Raw genomic sequence first — 17,391 nt, 5'->3', positions numbered from 1 at the left:
TGAGGTTGTGAAAGGTGCTATATGAATGCATTGGGTTTTTTTCAATCAAGATAGGCAAAGGTTTTCTAACTTACGGCTCAGTAAGGTTTGTTAAACTAAAATCGGATTCCAGATTCTTTCTCGTCACCATTATTCTTTAATTCCTCATCTGAACCAGTGGTTAAGAAATCTGATGTCCCCTCTGTGCTGTTACAAGGCGATTATAGATTTGTGTTCTTAGATTTGAAACCACATCTGAATACCTTTCTGCTAACTAAATCGGTAAGAAATGGCAGGAATAACCTACCTGCTAATGTTTGCTACGGTGAGGGGCACAGATTAGTTAGATAGTCAATATCTTTTCCCAAAGGTAGGGGAGTCTAAGACTAGAGGGCATAGGTTTAAGGTGAGAGGGGAGAGATACAAAAGGGTCCAGAGGGGCAATTTTTTCACACAGGGTGGTGAATGTCTGGAGCAAGCTGCCAGAGGTAGTAGTAGAAGCGGGTACAATTTTGTCTTTTAAAAAGCATTTAGACAGTTACATGGGTAAGATGGGTATAGAGGGATATGGGCCAAATGCAGGCAATTGGGATTAGCTTAGGGGTTTTAAAAAAAAAAAGGGCGGCATGGACAAGTTGGGCCGAAAGGCCTGTTTCCATGCTGTAAATCTCTGTGACTCTATGACTCAGTAGAACTGCAGCTATATTAAAGTTTATTATACTTTGCAGTAATGTTTTACAACCACTAGATGTCTCTATTATACCTTAACAGTCCATCACAACAAACTTGAGAATGTGGGGTTGTTATGTAAGTGAACTGAGTGAGGTGTGAAGTAACTTTCGCTCTGAATTTCTAGGCCTTACTTGCAGTCTTTTCTAATGTTTGGTGTTCAAGAGTGCAATTAAGTTCAATCTAACTTCAAATGATTTAATAGCGAGACCACAAAAATATTTATTATAAAGAACAATATTTGTGTGACCTTTTTTTTTCCTCTGTGAGCAGGTTGCTGGACCTGGGTTTTGAGAAAGATGTCACTATGATACTGAACGCTCTAAATGCAGTGCATGAGAAAAGGCAAAACGTTCTCCTCTCTGCCACCCTAACAGATGGTGAGGCTTTAGTTTCTGGTGAATAAGTGTGTGTATATTTTTTTTTTTAAAGAATGTTTCTGCATTCTGCTATACAGCCATTGGTGGCACAGTGGGTTTGCACTGCTGCCTCACAGCGCCAGGGACCCGGGTTCGATTCCCAGCTTGGGTCACTGTCTGTGTGGAGTCTGCACATTCTCCCCGTGTCTGCTTGGGCTTTCTCCAGATGCTCCGGTTTCCTCCCACAGTCCAATGATATGCTGGTGAGGTGGATTGCCCATGCTAAATTCTCCCTCAATGTACCCAAACAGGCACCAGAGTGTGGTGACTAGGGGATTTTCACAATAACTTCATTGCAGTGTTAATGTAAGCCTACTTGTGACGAATAAATAAACTTTTACTTTACTAAAATATCAGCCTCCAACGCTACCTTCAGTCCCAGGACTGCTTGAAATTTGAATCTGACATGTTATGAATTTTGCTCCCATCTGGTTGCTGGGTCAAAGTCCTGAAAATCCTTATTTAACAGCATTACAGGGTATTGTCACCACATAGACTGCCACAGTTCAAGAAGAAGATTTATTACCATCACTACTTCACCAGCAAATGCTGGTCTTGCTCGCGATATCCATGTCCCCAGAGTGAATAAAAATAGATGTCAGTCTTTGAGACTGATTAGAGATGGGCTGCAGAGTCTTTTTCACTCTGTCACGTATTGCCATTGAGGAACACCAATAGCAGAGTACAATGAAATCTATTAAAATTTCATATGACTCTCCCCAGTGCCATTGGTTTTAAAATTTATGTTTTAGTTAATTAAAAATATTGTAAGCTGAGTAGAATGAAGCTTGTTAGAATAAAATTCTAGTCTAGCTTTTGGGTTCCGGGACATTTTCTTTCAAGCATTGCGCAATGCCCCAGACATTCTTTTACCTTCTAGCACTCCATTCAAGAATAGTAATTGGCATAATTCGTGGAGTTGTGCCCATCACAAATAACAGGAGTAACATAGCTGCACATTTTCCTTTTGAAATATTTCTAAATGCTCTGTGTTTCTACCTCCAGGAGTGAATCGTTTAGCTGGGATCAGCTTAAAGGAGCCAGTCAAGATATATATCACGGAAACAAACCAGTCCGAGCCTGTGTGTGCGACTGAAGGAGTGAAGACCAAGCAAGAGAATATCAAGGAAGATTCCGAATGCTATTCAATTCCAGAGCAACTCCAGCAGTTTATGGTGATAGTTCCCAGCAAACTGCGACTGGTTACGCTTTCGGCATTCATACTCCAAAAATGCAAAGTAAGAAATGACTCTGAATAAAGCAATGTTACTGGAGTAGTGAGTCGGAGGCTTGGACTAATTTTTTGAAGTTCAGATTCTACCATGATAGTTTGTAATCAACTGGGGAGTGGGTTAAAAAAGGGAAATATTGTCTTGCTTTTCATTCATTTTTGTCCTGTTTGACCCAACTAAACTAAGACCCAATTCCAAGACTGTCCTAAGAACCAACGACCGTTCATTGTTGCATGCCCTCGTGCAGCTTTTCCAATCATAACAGTTGTGAATGATTAATAGGAGCTACCTTTACTTGGGCTCTGCCTCATGTCTGCTAATTTTTTCTATTCTTTCACAGTTTGAAAAGAAACAGAAGATGATCATATTTTTCTCCAGTTGTGAGTCTGTGGAGTTTCACTACACCCTTTTCACAAATGTCCTTGCTCCGTATTCCGACAGCATGGCGCTAAAACAGTTACCTTTCTCAGCTTGTAAGATGCTGTTTCTGCGATTGCACGGGAACATGGAACAGGAGGTGAGAGTTGCTTTTATTTGTGTGTTGAGGCATGAAGGAACTGACACTTGACATTAAGAAAGGATTTTCCTTTTGCTGCCTTTGATTCCTCACTATCAACACCACTCCATAACCCTGGCAGTTTCCACACCCTCCACTTGTGCTACTTTTGAAACAGCTGTTAAAAGGTGTGCAGGAGTGCCGTGGTTGATTCTACTATTTATCACCCAGACTGCGTGGGTGAGATCAGAAATTCTCTGTGTGGGGAACTGCAGGGAAGAAGCACCATGGTGCAGCAGGCAATGTGCACCAGCAGGTTGCCAGACAGCCATTGGATCTCACTTAAATGGTTGCAGAAACTCCCCAGTCGATGAAGCGCGCTGATTCTTGGCTAGGGTTTTAGAAGGAAATATCTTGCTATATTGCAGAGCTCTGCCTCTGGCAGGTGAAGAAAGCCATTGTGGGAGAAAAGGGATCTAGAACTGTCCTGTCCCACAAGGCGGTTTTATTTTAAGTAGCCATTATTACTACAATCGGCGTGAAAACCTTATAATGTGTCTTTAAACTGCGTGGCATTCAACACATTCTAGATGTGACTTGAGACATTTCTACATCCACTGAGCTCTGAGGACCAAAGTTTTTGGCAGCATTTAAACATAATTTTGGAAACTTGAACAGTTGATTACGAATGTGTCTGCCCATGGACAATTGTGCTTTTTAAAAAAAAAACACTCTTCTGGGGTAATCTCGATTTAAAATCCTGAGTATTCCAGCCAGGAAATGCCAAGTTAAACTCCTAGGGTGGGATTTTATGGCCTCACTCGTCCCGAAACCGTAAAATCCTGCCTGAGGTCAACGGACCTTCCCAGTGTCCGCCCCACGCCCCGATTCCTGTGGCAGGCGGTGCGGTTAAATTTCGGCCCTGGTCATTGATTATTTGGCCAAGTAACAGTCAATGTAGGTACAGGAGAAAGGGAACACTGGTTGGGGAATCTTCCACACCTCCATTGATGGAACACAATTACCCTACCTCTGTAATTGTGGAAGATGGTGTGTGCACATGGAGAAAATAAATTGTTTTTTTTTTAAGGAAAATACGCCTGCAGTGACAGTTTTGATGCCCATTGTAACTATTGCGCTTCGTGAGTCAGAGCAAGCCGGGTATGTAGGCCGCACACACCCTGACCAGCTGTTATCTAGCAAAACAAAGATTAAGTGGATGGGTGTCAGGGGAGGAATTTTAATGTTTATTACCCTGAGTATAATTAGTGCATTATGTCTTCAAATTAGAGCTTCAATGGAGCTAAATAGCATACCCCATATGGTACTGCTGAGCGGATGCACTGCTGCATTTCAGATACAGTGAGATTCCTCTTACTGTCATTATCTGTTGTCACTTACTACTTACTGATACTTATTTCTAAGTTGCCAAATCTTTTCAGTCTGTTCTCACTACCATAAACATTTCACTATTATTTCCATGTATAGCTGTTATCTCTTTCTAGACCATTTTCATGCATGTTAAAAATGCATATTTTTTCTTTTTCTACCCTAGTAATTGGATAGAAGTGCTCACGACCTTATTGAAATGGGCATGTAATTCATACTGTGTCACAACTTGCCATGTGATTTGATTTGTGACAATGATTTCATTTCAGTGATTCATTTGTACTATTTTAGTGAGAAAGCTACATTAAGCCTTAAGCTTCTGTCCCTGTTTAGAACTGAATGATGGTGGGGAGTAGAGGAATGTACTGTACACTCTGATAGTGGTACTAGCATCTGCTTTACCTTGCAGGCACGGAAGCAAGTTTTTCTGGAATTTTCACAGTCAAAAATGGGTGTCCTTCTCTGCACAGTAAGTACAAAACAAGAAGGTATAATCCTTCAATTAGAACCAGGCCATTCAGCAAGGAAACTAAGAAACATTTCTAAAGTCTGGGATTTTCTCCCGTGAAAAGAAGTGGATTCTAGAATAATAATTTAAAATCCCAGATTGATAGATTTTTGCTAGCCAAGGGTATTAAGGCCAAGATGGATAAATGGAGTTTGGATATAAATTAGCCATGATCTCATTGAATGCTGAAACAGGCTCAGAGATGGGCCGAGTGGCCTAATTCTCCTCCTATGTCTTATGTGGGGCAGGGGTGGTGGCTGAATGGCTTCCTTTTTTTTTTATTTGATTTATTATTGTCACATGTATACAGGGAAAAGTATTGTTTTTTGCGCGCCTTACAGACAAAGCATACCGTTCATAGAGAAGGAAATGGGAGAGTGCAAAATGTAGTGCTACAGTCATAGCTTGGGTGTAGAGAAAGATCAACTTAGTGTGAGGTAGGTCCATTCAAACGTCTGACGGCAGCAGGGAAGAAGCTGTTCTTGAGTCGGTTGGTACGTGACCTCAGACTTTTGTATCTTTTTCCCGACGGAAGAAGGTGAAAGAGAGAATGTCCGGGGTGCATGGGGTCCTTAATTATGCTGGCTGCTTTGCCGAGGCAGCGGGAAGTGTAGACAGAGTCAATGGAGCCAATATTCCTAAAAGGTAGAAAACTTTTATTATTTCTTATTCCTTTTGGCTAGGAAAGTGAAAATCATTCTTTTACTGGCCTGCACAAAACAACTCCTTTAACTATTAATGGCTCTGCATGGGTTTTCTCTGAATATTTTCCCAGTTGCCCTTCCTTTCTCTCCTTCAATTTTTCTCTTGTTTCTATTTTTCCCTTCCTTGTATTCTACTCTTCTATTTTCTGCTAGTTTTTTTTTTTCCTTTTCGCCCCCTCTGCATTTCTGTTCTCCGAGACAAATTCTGTTCTGCGGACGCATTTTCTGTATGGCATCGTTAACCATTAGAGCTCCAGAAGATTAATTACAGCTTTCAGAATAGTGAGTGTTAACCTTTGGTTACGTCATAAAGAAAAATGCTCATAACGGATTGGATGATGCACACAAAAAAGAAACTGTCTATAATCTAGCACTAAAGTTGGCAATCGAAGGCCATAAGGATGTTCAAGTGAGGGAAAGTTGGCCACAGATGGATAAATTGGCCGGGACAGCTTCACAAGGATAGAAAAGGAGAAATCTGCGAATGTGAAATAAAAATGCTGGAAATGCATCGATCCATCAGCATCCAAAAAGAGAAAAGGCAGGGTCGTATTTCCAGGTGTAGACCCTTCACCATAACTTTCTTTAGATCTGAAATGGACCAGTTAAAAATTGTGCTGCTTCCCATTAGAAACATAGATGATAGGAGGAGGCCATTTGGCCCTTCGAGCCTGCTCCGCCATTCATTACGATCATGGCTGATCATCCAACTCAATAGCCAAATCCTGCTTTCTCCCCATAACCTTTGATCCCATTCGCCCCAAGTGCTATATCCAGCCGCCTCTTGAATACGTTCAATGTTTTGGCGTCTTCCTGTGGTAATGTATTTAACAGGCCAGGAGCCAGATTTATTTTCAGGAACAATGAAGAAGTTTGTTTCTACAAAAGTCAATCGAACTTTCATTTCGTGCAAATTCAGCTAGTAATTTGGGCTGTAGAATTGTGCTTGGGGTTTGGAATTGTTAGTGGTAAATGGTCAGTTAAAAGTTTCAGAAATGTCTAAGTATGCATTTATAATCATGCATTCAGTCATTCCTGTAATTAATGGGTGATCGATTAGTGCAAAACTTGAGAATTACCATCAATATTTATTTTATCCGAGACTTAAGTATAAAAAAACTAAGCGACAGAGACTAAGAACTGACTAAATGTAGTGCAGTTACTAAATAGCACAACAGTGGCGGGTGCACTCAAAAGTTACGGTGCCACTATTTTCCACAATCTGCTCACTTATTTACTCTAGTGGTGTTCTATGCTAAAACCCTTTTTGTTTTCCTGTGATTTTTATCATGCTGGCATCAACAGAGAAAGTCAGGAAGGAATTGCTACCTTCACCGCTTGGACAGTGAACTGGCAGAGTGGACCACCTACCCTTTGTAGAACTCACCCAGTTTACTACCCAAGTGGTGAAAGTAGTAATTACCACCATAGCGTTGATGCTTTGCTGTCACTTTTCATTGTTCTGGATTGATGCTATTTGTCAGAAATCCTGAAGCCAGTTTTCTCATGGGCAATAATTTTTCTGGATGTGATATAGTAAAAGCAGATGGCCCGACTGCTGGTTTTTATAGAATTAAAATCTCCCAAAACACTCTGCACAATCGCATTTTTATATGTTCAGCCCATTCAAAGTTTGGGAGAATGTAATAAATAAAGGAGCCGCAATTCTTTAAAATCCAGTTGCTAAAAAATGCGTGGAATTTGCTAATCTTGTGTATTGAAAAATAGTTTTAGACCTTTTTTTAAGGTAAGGATGTAAAACCCCTTTTCCTCACCATTCTTCATCGCCACCTCCCACACTCACTCTGGTATCACCAGGCTATTTGCCACCTGCAGCCAAGTGTTCCCAGACTTGTTCCCAAGCCTACACAAACTGTGCTCTTCATCTGCTTGCTAGAAGACACATGACGGCAACCTGGTGACTTCCCCTTATGGGAAGTTTGCAGGTCTTTGCTTAGCATCTCCCAACGCAGCATGGCTGTGTCAAAAACTCCGTGGAATAACCGGGGTTTTATTTGTAGGTCTCAGCACTGCACTGTCATGCTTTGCAAATTTAAGACTATCTGTGCACTACCTTCATTCGCTTCTGTTCTTCCTTTCTGCTTATTTTGAGCTAACTGTACTCGTATAATAAAGAGACAGGTGTGTCCTGTCCACTTGGAGCTAAAATTGACCACGCCGATGCTGTTGGGTATTAATCTGAGCCTTGTGTTGGATTGTTTTGGCTCTCCTTGCTGCTGCACAGACTGCAGAAGGTGGCATTCTGCACTCCAAAGGTGGCAGATGCTGATCTCTAAACGTGTGAATCTTGACTATTTCCACCCACCGAAAAAGTGTAAATTACAGCTATCGGGAGTAATTAGCGCTGATAAACCCTTCCGAGCTCATTCTGTTTGTAATGACGCACTCCTGAACTGCTCTTTCAAGGCAAGCTGTCACCAAAGAAACAGGACTGAGCAAAGAGCTCTGGGTTTTACTGTGTAGGCTTTGACTTTGCTTTTCATGCTTGATTTGATTGGAGTATTTCAAGTTTCAGCACAAAGCTTTTTTTAATGGCGTGTAATTTTTCAGGTGCCTAGTAAAAAGATTTTAGATCTTTAAATGCATGAAAATGTACAACGTAAAAGAAAGAGGTATGCAGAGCTGTCCCTTCTGCATAATATTCTCTGATACTATATCATGCCTGCCCTGTTAATATTCCATGTCAAATGCATGACTATGAAGGTATGTTTTAGAAGATTCTCAAACTTGCATAAATGTGCACAACTTTTATTAACTTGGTTTTTGTGTAGGTAATGACCTGTTTGTTTCATATATAGTTGTAGTTTTTAAAATTGGTATTAGAAAAATTACAAGATGATATCTTTCAAATTTTAATGATGTATGGCTACAAATATATTGGCTTAAGCTGATTAATAAGGCTTTTAAAAATCCCTGTTAAAATAGGTGTATTTACACATATATGCTGTTGAGTGCTGTGAAAGTGTTGACTTTTGCCCTTGAGCTATAAAAGTGTTGAAATGCTTGAAGCAGAAATCCGACTGCTTATATGTTTGGTCGGTTTTACAACCTGAAGCTTAAAGGTTACCTTTTTTTTAACAAAAAAATGTATTGTTTTAGCCCCTTGAAATTAGATATTAAACCTGGGAATTGTATTTTGTAATGGTGTGCCATGGCATGTCAGAGTGTGGGTGCATGCCTACAGTTCCCCATGTGGTGAGTTCTGAGCTGGGCCATAGCAGCAAGGACTAATAAATTATAACCAGTGAATAACATTGTGACCAGAACAGATGACCCAAGTAAACTTTCAGCATGAGCTTAATCCAGCTTGGTGCATGTCACCTCGATTAACCCCTGACAGCACTCAGTGCTAGTTCCTGCCAGACTGTCCCTTTCTATCCAACACAGCAATCAGTAAATTATACAAAATTTAAAAATGCTGAAAATCCTCTTGTGAATAGCCATACAGTCTGCTGCCTAAGCCAGTCTCTTCAATCCTCTCTCTTTTGACAATATCACAAGTCCTTACTGAGAAACTCATCAACACACTGGCCTCTTATAATAGTCCAACTCGCACCCAATTCACTTTGTGGTTTCTTGTGTTTTTCCACAATTTCAAATGCACACTGCCTGCTTCCTCCACCCCACCGACCCCTTCGCCCTTTTGTTTGGCAGTGTGTAGATGGACCATTACTAATGCTACTATTGTAAACATGTTGCATACTGAGCCATCCTTCAGTTTTCCCTTTATTTTTCTTTAGGCCAAAGCAGTATAGTTCCTCAAAGTCCATTATTTATTTCCAAGATCAAATGCTTATTTAAACCTATTGATGGATGACCATGTCAGAAATTAGTACCAGAGAAAACTCCTCCTGATCTAATTTTGTACATGCCTTCTCTTGGTGAAGGTGTTACAGTGAGAACAAGATGAATGTAGACATTGCCCATCTCTCCCATTTATGTGTCTCTTCCCACCATTGCCAGCAGCCTTCTCGGTGACCTTGACCCCATAGACATCATTACCTCTTGGACTTCATTCACTTCAGACTCTGACCTAGTCACCAAACAGAATTGTTGGAATAATGTCACAAAGTTGATTTTCTTTTTAGGCTATGCTATGGATCAGAGTCATAGAACATAGAACATAGAAAGCCACAGCACAAACAGGCCCTTCGGCCCACAAGTTGCGCCGATCACATCCCCACCTCTAGGCCTATCTATAGCCCTCAATCCCATTAAATCCCATGTACTCATCCAGAAGTCTCTTAAAAGACCCCAACGAGTTTGCCTCCACCACCACCGACGTCAGCCGATTCCACTCACCCACCACCCTCTGAGTGAAAAACTTACCCCTGACATCTCCTCTGTACCTACCCCCCAGCACCTTAAACCTATGTCCTCTCGTAGCAACCATTTCAGCCCTTGGAAATAGCCTCTGAGAGTCTACCCTATCCAGACCTCTCAACATCTTGTAAACCTCTATCAGGTCACCTCTCATCCTTCGTCTCTCCAGGGAGAAGAGACCAAGCTCCCTCAACCTATCCTCATAAGGCATGCCCCCCAATCCAGGCAACATCCTTGTAAATCTCCTCTGCACCCTTTCAATGGCTTCAACATCTTTCCTGTAATGAGGTGACCAGAACTGCGTGCAGTACTCCAAGTGGGGTCTAACCAGGGTCCTATAAAGCTGCAGCATTATCTCCCGACTCCTAAACTCAATCCCTCGATTAATGAAGGCCAGTACGCCGTACGCCTTCTTGACCGCATCCTCCACCTGCGAGGCCGATTTAAGAGTCCTATGGACCCGGACCCCAAGGTCCTTCTGATCCTCTACACTGCTAAGAATGGTACCCTTCATATTATACTGCTGCTTCATCCCATTGGATCTGCCAAAATGGATCACCACACACTTATCCGGGTTGAAGTCCATCTGCCACTTCTCCGCCCAGTCTTGCATTCTATCTATGTCTCGCTGCAACTTCTGACATCCCTCCAAACTATCCACAACACCACCTACCTTGGTGTCGTCAGCAAACTTACCAACCCATCCCTCCACTTCCTCATCCAGGTCATTTATGAAAAGTCCACAAAAAACAGATATAAAATTAATCAAATAGTTAATTGCGGTGGAAAGGACCTTTCTCTCCTTTTTCTGAGAAGCATTTAGTTTTTGGTCCCACGTGTCATTTTGATGTTTAAACAGCCCTTCCTGTATCTGTTCTGTAAAGTCCAAATATAATGGAGCCTGCAGCAATTAAATGTGCAAGAGCTGATTGAAAATTACAAATAACATTTAATGATACCTTAATTGTTTGGTTCAGCCTCTGTGCAGATTCCCCATTTTTGTAATTTTTTGATGGAAGTTTTCCCAGCTTGACGTTAAAAAGCTTCAGTTCATTTTGGATTAATTCCTGGAAATGCAGTGTTGATTTGCTTCAGTCAAGCCTGTTCACATTAAAATGTTACACACATTTTTAATTACATATAATATTGTCTCTGTAATTGTTCATTTGGACCCTGTTCTTTTTGGTAATGGTACAGTTTTAGAAAAGGTCATTCATATGAATAGTGTGCACCTTGGACTGAAGAGCTAACTTAAGATGCCAATTTCCTCTGGTTTCAAGCAGTTGTTGGCGCTTCTGACAGCTTTAACTCCCTCTTATCCCTTCACTGATAGCATGGTACAATCTGTCGCCCGGACAACGGGGGCCACTACCCTGCTGCTGACTTTCTGCAAAAGGCAATAATGACTTTTGGCAGGATGTTGGGATGACAGTGGCAAAATGGTGGCCCCTCCTAGTGAATCGTTAGGTTCCCTATCTCCATTAGCTTGCTCGCTTTGCAAGCTTCTGCACCAAATAAATGAGTCATTTGAATCCAACTGACAAGCTGGCACCGATTGCCCTGCGGTCCATCTGTACTTTCAGGCATCATGTAGCCCACCAAGTGGCATGCTGGGGTCTTGTCTCAGCACCATGTAATCTTCTATTCTGTCTGTCTTTTTCCTCTGAAAGGACGTAGCAGCACGTGGGCTGGACCTGCCAGAAGTCACGTGGATTGTTCAGGTAAGAGTCAGTTCTTAAGCAGTGAACAGCCTTCCGTCGTAAAGTACATGAAATGATTCATAAATATGAATACATGTGTTTCAAATGAGCCTTAATTTACTCTTTTTTTTGAATCAATTTCTATATTAGTCATTTATTTGCTTGTTTTTATGTTTCTAAGATAATGACCATGTAGTATTTTAATATTTAAAGTAACATCACTGACATATTTTGTGGGGGGGGTTTTTTTTGGTTGTAAAGGGGTACTTCCTTAACAAAATCTGCCAAGGTTGCTGAAGTTTTTTCTCTGTTCCAGCTAACTGGTTCCAAATTTTGAAGAAATTATTTGGGATAAGGTGAAGGGCAGGGAGGATTCTCTGGCCTTTATACTTAACCATTTCACTGTCCATCCAAAGACCTTAGCCTGCGGTGCTTTGCAAACAACATCAGCTTGACTCAGTTAACATTTTATTGTGAGTGCAAGCTCCCAGTCAAAGACGTCAGCTTTTCATCTGTGCTGATGACCTAGAGCAACAATGAAGGCGTGCCGCATTGTCATTAGTGGTGTCCTTTGGATGTTGTGCTGAGTCCCCCTCGAGTTGCTCGAAGTGGGAGTTCCAGCGCTCTTTGCTGAGCGCAGGTAGGGAAAGTTAGAGAGAGCCTGATCTCTGCTTCATTATTCCTGTAGCTGAAATGGGCAACATTTTCAAATGTTAAGTCTGAACCCACACCATATTCGGGAACTAAAAGATACAATTGCTCACCATAAAAGAAGACAAGGTGGTTTGATAACAATAGTCCATATACTCTAATGACAGATTTGGGCAAACTTTTAGGCCTCAGTATTTATCGGGGGGGGGAGGGGGGGCGGGGCGTTGCTGTGGAGAGACGGGTAGATTTTTCAGTTCGAAAACCCGGAAGTTTCTCACTAGTTCTGCAGAAATTAACTGCAGGGCATGTTTCCAAGAGGTTTCTAGCCCAAAGCCAGAAAGATTGAAAGGCTGCCTATTGGGTGGAAAAGCAATTTGTGAGAAAAGTCTGGTCAGGCCAGGGTGAGGGCAGCCATGTTTGAGAATTTTACAGTTCTTCCATCGGCCTGAACCCTACTTGTTCTTGGGGGTTAAAATTCTCCCCCAAACAATCTATAATTCAAAGTAACATTAGTGAGTTTTTAACCGTGCATAGATTAATCAATGATTGTCACATGGATTTTTAAATGGAAGTGGCTTTTAACCAGGCTAATAGTTTTATTAAAGATGTAATCGATGAGGTAGTAAAAATGAATGCACTCGATGTGGGATAGGCGGATTTTAGAAATGGGGGGGGAAGGGGGGGGGTGTGTTCTCCCGTTTTCAGAGAGCATGATCGGCAGCAGGAGTGGGAAATCCTGAGGGGAGTCCCAAAACGTGGCAATGTGGCTGACACAGGTGGGATATCCCATTCCGATTGTCGCCTTTTGAATATATTTAACTATAATCATCAGGCCTTTGCGTCTGAGCTCCCCCAACTAAGATTGTCCATTCATGTTGGCATGAGGGCACATTCACATGAATCGCAATAGGTCCCCCACTGTGCACTTGGTGAGCAGAATCTGCCAGGGTGGGTGATGAGTGGGTGGATGTTGCGTGCGGGAAGGTGGGGGTGTTCTGTGGGGTGTTCAGGAGTGGGGATTCTATCTTTAAATGTTTGTATCAGGGTGCGTTTTAAAAAGGGCGCTCCAATCCTTTGGAACATAAGTTGCAATTGAGCCTGCTCCGCCAGCTGGACATCATGGGACCTGTCCCTTGGAATTCTTTTTCTCTAAGTCCCTAACAAAATGGCAGAGGAAGTTGTTCTTCCTGCCTGCGGTCACCTTCTACAAAAATCATGGCTTGTTATAAAAATTCAGGTGTATGAGGAAAAAATATAGCAGTGTGGATGAGAAATTCTTTCTGGGCAGGAAACCAAGTGTTTGAATTTGGATGTTGCTGGGAGGGGAGATGGGTTAGAAGTTGTGTAACCCAGGAGTCGCTTGGATCCATTTTTGTTCTACAAAACACAAGCTTTGATGGCAAAAAAAAAGGTTGGGGTTTGGGCAAATAGTGCAAAACTCTATGAGGATGTTTGGAAAATACTTAAAGAAAGTTTGTAGAAAGGGCAGACTGGTGGCAGATATGCTTTAAGGTGGAGAAGTGTGAAATAGTTCAACTTGGAAAGAAAAATTTCCCAGGAGATGAAGGGCATGAATAAACAGAGAAACTTCGAGGGGCTCAGGAGCACAATATGCTGCAGGTACTTGTAGATAAAACTATAAAATCAAGAATAAAAGAGATCATAATAAATTTGCTAAAGTGCTCTTTTAGGCCAAAGTTTTAAGTATTGTGTGCGGTTTTTGCATGTCCTGTCTTAGAACAGAAAATAAAGCCATTGAGTAGAGTGCAAGTTCAACAGAATGAGGAAAACCAAAAGATCGTGAGGGAAAGGCTTGAGATTCTGGGACAATTTCTACCTAAGCAGGAAAAGATAAGATTGAAAGACCTGAGTGGAAAGATAGAAGTTAGGAGTAATTTCTTTGTGTGTGGGGGGGGGGTTATTGGAAAATGGAATGATTTGCCGCCAAGAGCTTTTGATATAGAGAGTACTGCATACGGTAAGAGAAAAATCGATAACTGTTTGAAGCAGAAGAGAATGTAGGACCATGGGATTAGTTTTGGTTCCTCCAGCAAAAAGATGCCCTGATGGACAGGATGGAATGGCCTGTGCTGTAAACTCCTGTGCTTTGGAACATGAAGAACTATTGTGCTGACTTACAGGAAGTTTAAGTTTGTATGGGTTGACTGAAGTTAAATACAACAAAAGTTTTGAATTTGGAGCTAATCTAATTTGTCTGCTGTCTTTATAAACAAAGTAATAGTGATATTTGACTGCATCCCCTGTGGTAGTACCTTTTCAAATTAGGTGTTAAACTGAAGGCTGTGCCTTCCCAAAGAGCTCTATGGTGGGATTCTACAACACTAAATGTCATAGTGGGAGCGGTAATGAACTCCAGAACTGTATTTCCCAGGAAACGCAGTACCTTCCCTGCCATCTAAGTGAGATTGTATCATATTGTACATGCTGGTTAAATATTTCCCAGGAACTGATCAGTGAAATTGGGCTGTAATTGCAATCCAGGGGACTGACGAGAATACTCCTTGCAGGGTACCCTGTGGGTGGAGAAAGAGGAACTTTACACATTCAGGATCTCTGTCCGCTGAAGGTGACCTTTAGGGAGTAATTATTTGCTTTCACAAATAAGCAGTTATAACTACAACAGCTTGACAACTTGGCCAAGATGTCGAAACCTGTCCGAGGTGTAAGATGCGTGGGCTATTTTGGGTCTGTTTCACTGGCTTCAGCCGCAGTTTAACTGTGACATCGCTGTCTCCTGTTTCCATGGAGATGAATGGCAACCCTGCAACCTTGGCATGTGTGTACATGTTTTTTTTCCCCTCAATGACAAACATTTTTATTTAATAGTCATATTCGCAACCTTGCAAACCTTGAGGGATACATTTTTGACTTCATGTTGAAATCCTTCTGTATCTTTCTTAGTCAAAACTGTATTGTACCTGCAGTCCAAAAGTGGAATTTAATTATAGCTGTAACCTGGGACCAAGGTTCCATCTAACTTTTTTCTTTGTTGTGTGCAGTGTATTTATTGAATCATTGAACCCCTACAGTTCAGAAGAGACCATTTGGCCCATCGAGTCTGCACCAACTCTCTGACCCAGACCCTCTTCCCCCACCCTATCCCCATAACCCCACACATTTCCTGTGGCTAATCCATCTAACTTGCACATCTTGGGACATTAAGGGGTAATTTAGCATAGTCAATCCATCTAACTTGCACATCTTTGGACTGTGGGAGGAAACCGGAGCACCCGGAGGAAAACCAAACAAACACGGGGGTAATGTGCAAACTCCACACAGTCACCCAAGGCTGGGATTGAACCCGGGTCCCTGGAGCTGTGAGGCAACAGTGCTCACCACTGTGCCACCATGCTGCCCATCGGCTGCATGGTACATTCCAGATACATTGAGCTGCATGGTATTCCAGATGGTTGCACAGCCGTACATCTGCACGGTATCCATACTATTCAGTTGCTTTCTCAGTTCGACATATGTGTGTTATTTTTCAGAATGTGTTGTGCTTCAGTGGAAGAAATTGGTTATTGTTTTTGATTCACAGAAATCCTACCTGAGCCAAAATGGCCAAACCAATTATTGTTGAATTTCAACATTTTTTGCACTGCAAAAGATAATGAGGCATCCGCGATATGTTTGTTTTTCTATGAATATGTGAATAGGTCATCTTAGCATCATGAAGGTAGTTAATTTAACCAGAATAGCAATGGACCATTTTCAGCTCCCACTCGCTCACTTACCGGCACAGAAGCTTTAATGATAGTGAGAAGCCGTTCGGATGGTTTAGTATATCCGCCAAGCTTCACAATTAGAACCAGTGATGTAGGTCATGAATGAAATTTGCTTCTTAGAGTTTCTTAAAAGCAAACTTTATTTCATTTATTTTGAATACAGATCATTCTGACATTCTTTTGATCCTTTTGTGAAGTTGCTGAGATTCTTCGTATAATCAGTTGTAACACTTGTCAATTCAGATTACAGGGAGAGAACCATTGCCTGCATTAATGTCACTTGTGAGAGATGATGAGGACATGGGTATTGGACTCCCCTGTGCTACACAGGCTACCTTCAAACAGTGTTTACAGACATAAGCGACCTTGAAATACAGTGCTGATGTTTCGGTAACCTTGGTTGAAAACCAGGCCCACTAGGGCTTGGTATCATACAACTACAAGAGGGGAATTTGGCATCTTGCACCTCTATCCAGCTGACCCCTCATTAACCTCACCATTGTTGCACCTTCATCAACAGTGCTTAAAGCCATAGTATCTCATTATTCCTCAACTTCATAGTGATTTCCTATAGTCTAGTATCTGCTTCCTGTTGCGATAATAATTGCTGCTCAGGTGGGTGTTGGTTTTCAGCTTATCTGGTTAACCACTGGATTGCTCTTTAACTAAAGGAATCAGATGGACATTGAGTGTCTAAACATAGTTACCTACCTGAGTATAATATTGCAATTACTTGCACCATTTGTGATATGGGTATGCTGTATATGTAGTTGGGAACCTGTCTCGGGGGCAGGGAATTCATATGGTGTTCGTGGAAGTGGAAATGACTAGGGTTGGGAAGCATTTTCCGATCGGGGCCATTGTGATCTCCTGGACTCGTTTCGATCGCCTCAGGGGGTCGGAGAGGAATTTCCCAGATTTTTTTTTCCCCATATTGGCCCTGGGGTTTTTCACTCTGGGTTTTCGCCTCTCCCTGGAGATCACATGGTCTGGAATGGGGGGGTGGGGGTAAGTTAATAGGTTGTAATGAACAAAGCATCGTAGCTGTGAGGGACAGCTCGGTGGATAGGATATTGGTATGTAGATAGGCTGGAAAATTGGGCGGGGATCCTGGATTCAGGATTCAATCCTGGACCGGGGAGCGGCGCGGGCTTGGAGGGCCGAAGGGCCTGTTCCTGTGCTGTATTGTTCTTTGTTCTCTTTGTTCTATGTTAAAAATTGGGCACAAACTTAAAAAGAAAAAAATGCAGGATTTGGGAGTAAGAACCGAGGAATGAGATGAATTGGATAATTATTTCAAAGAAATAGCTCAGGCAGGCTGCCCCAAAGCTGTATCAATGTGCAGATCGTAGAACAGATGTAATAAGTAAATTGATCATTCTGTGCATTTCAAAACCTACCAGATTCTCTCTTCACTAATTTGCCACATGCTGTTGGTTTCTTCACGTAATAGGGTTCACCTTTTACTTTCAGTGGGATAACTAACTTTGTGTC

At 41.8% G+C, this 17,391-nt stretch overlaps 1 protein-coding gene across 1 annotated transcript in view; it reads left to right on the top strand.

Annotated features, from left to right (window-relative positions):
- ddx31 (DEAD (Asp-Glu-Ala-Asp) box polypeptide 31) overlaps positions 1–17,391 on the top strand; it is a 122,205-nt gene that overhangs the window by 31,721 nt on the left and 73,093 nt on the right. Inside the window, exons 11-15 of the mRNA XM_078226375.1 lie at positions 982–1,088; positions 2,133–2,365; positions 2,700–2,876; positions 4,654–4,713; positions 11,471–11,521. Of these exons, the coding sequence (XP_078082501.1) occupies positions 982–1,088; positions 2,133–2,365; positions 2,700–2,876; positions 4,654–4,713; positions 11,471–11,521 (628 nt within the window). The remainder of the gene's footprint in view (positions 1–981; positions 1,089–2,132; positions 2,366–2,699; positions 2,877–4,653; positions 4,714–11,470; positions 11,522–17,391) is intronic.

The sequence above is a fragment of the Mustelus asterias genome, chromosome 13, assembly GCF_964213995.1.
Source record: "Mustelus asterias chromosome 13, sMusAst1.hap1.1, whole genome shotgun sequence".
NCBI lineage: Eukaryota > Metazoa > Chordata > Chondrichthyes > Carcharhiniformes > Triakidae > Mustelus > Mustelus asterias.
This window is presented reverse-complemented; position numbering and strand designations above follow the sequence as displayed.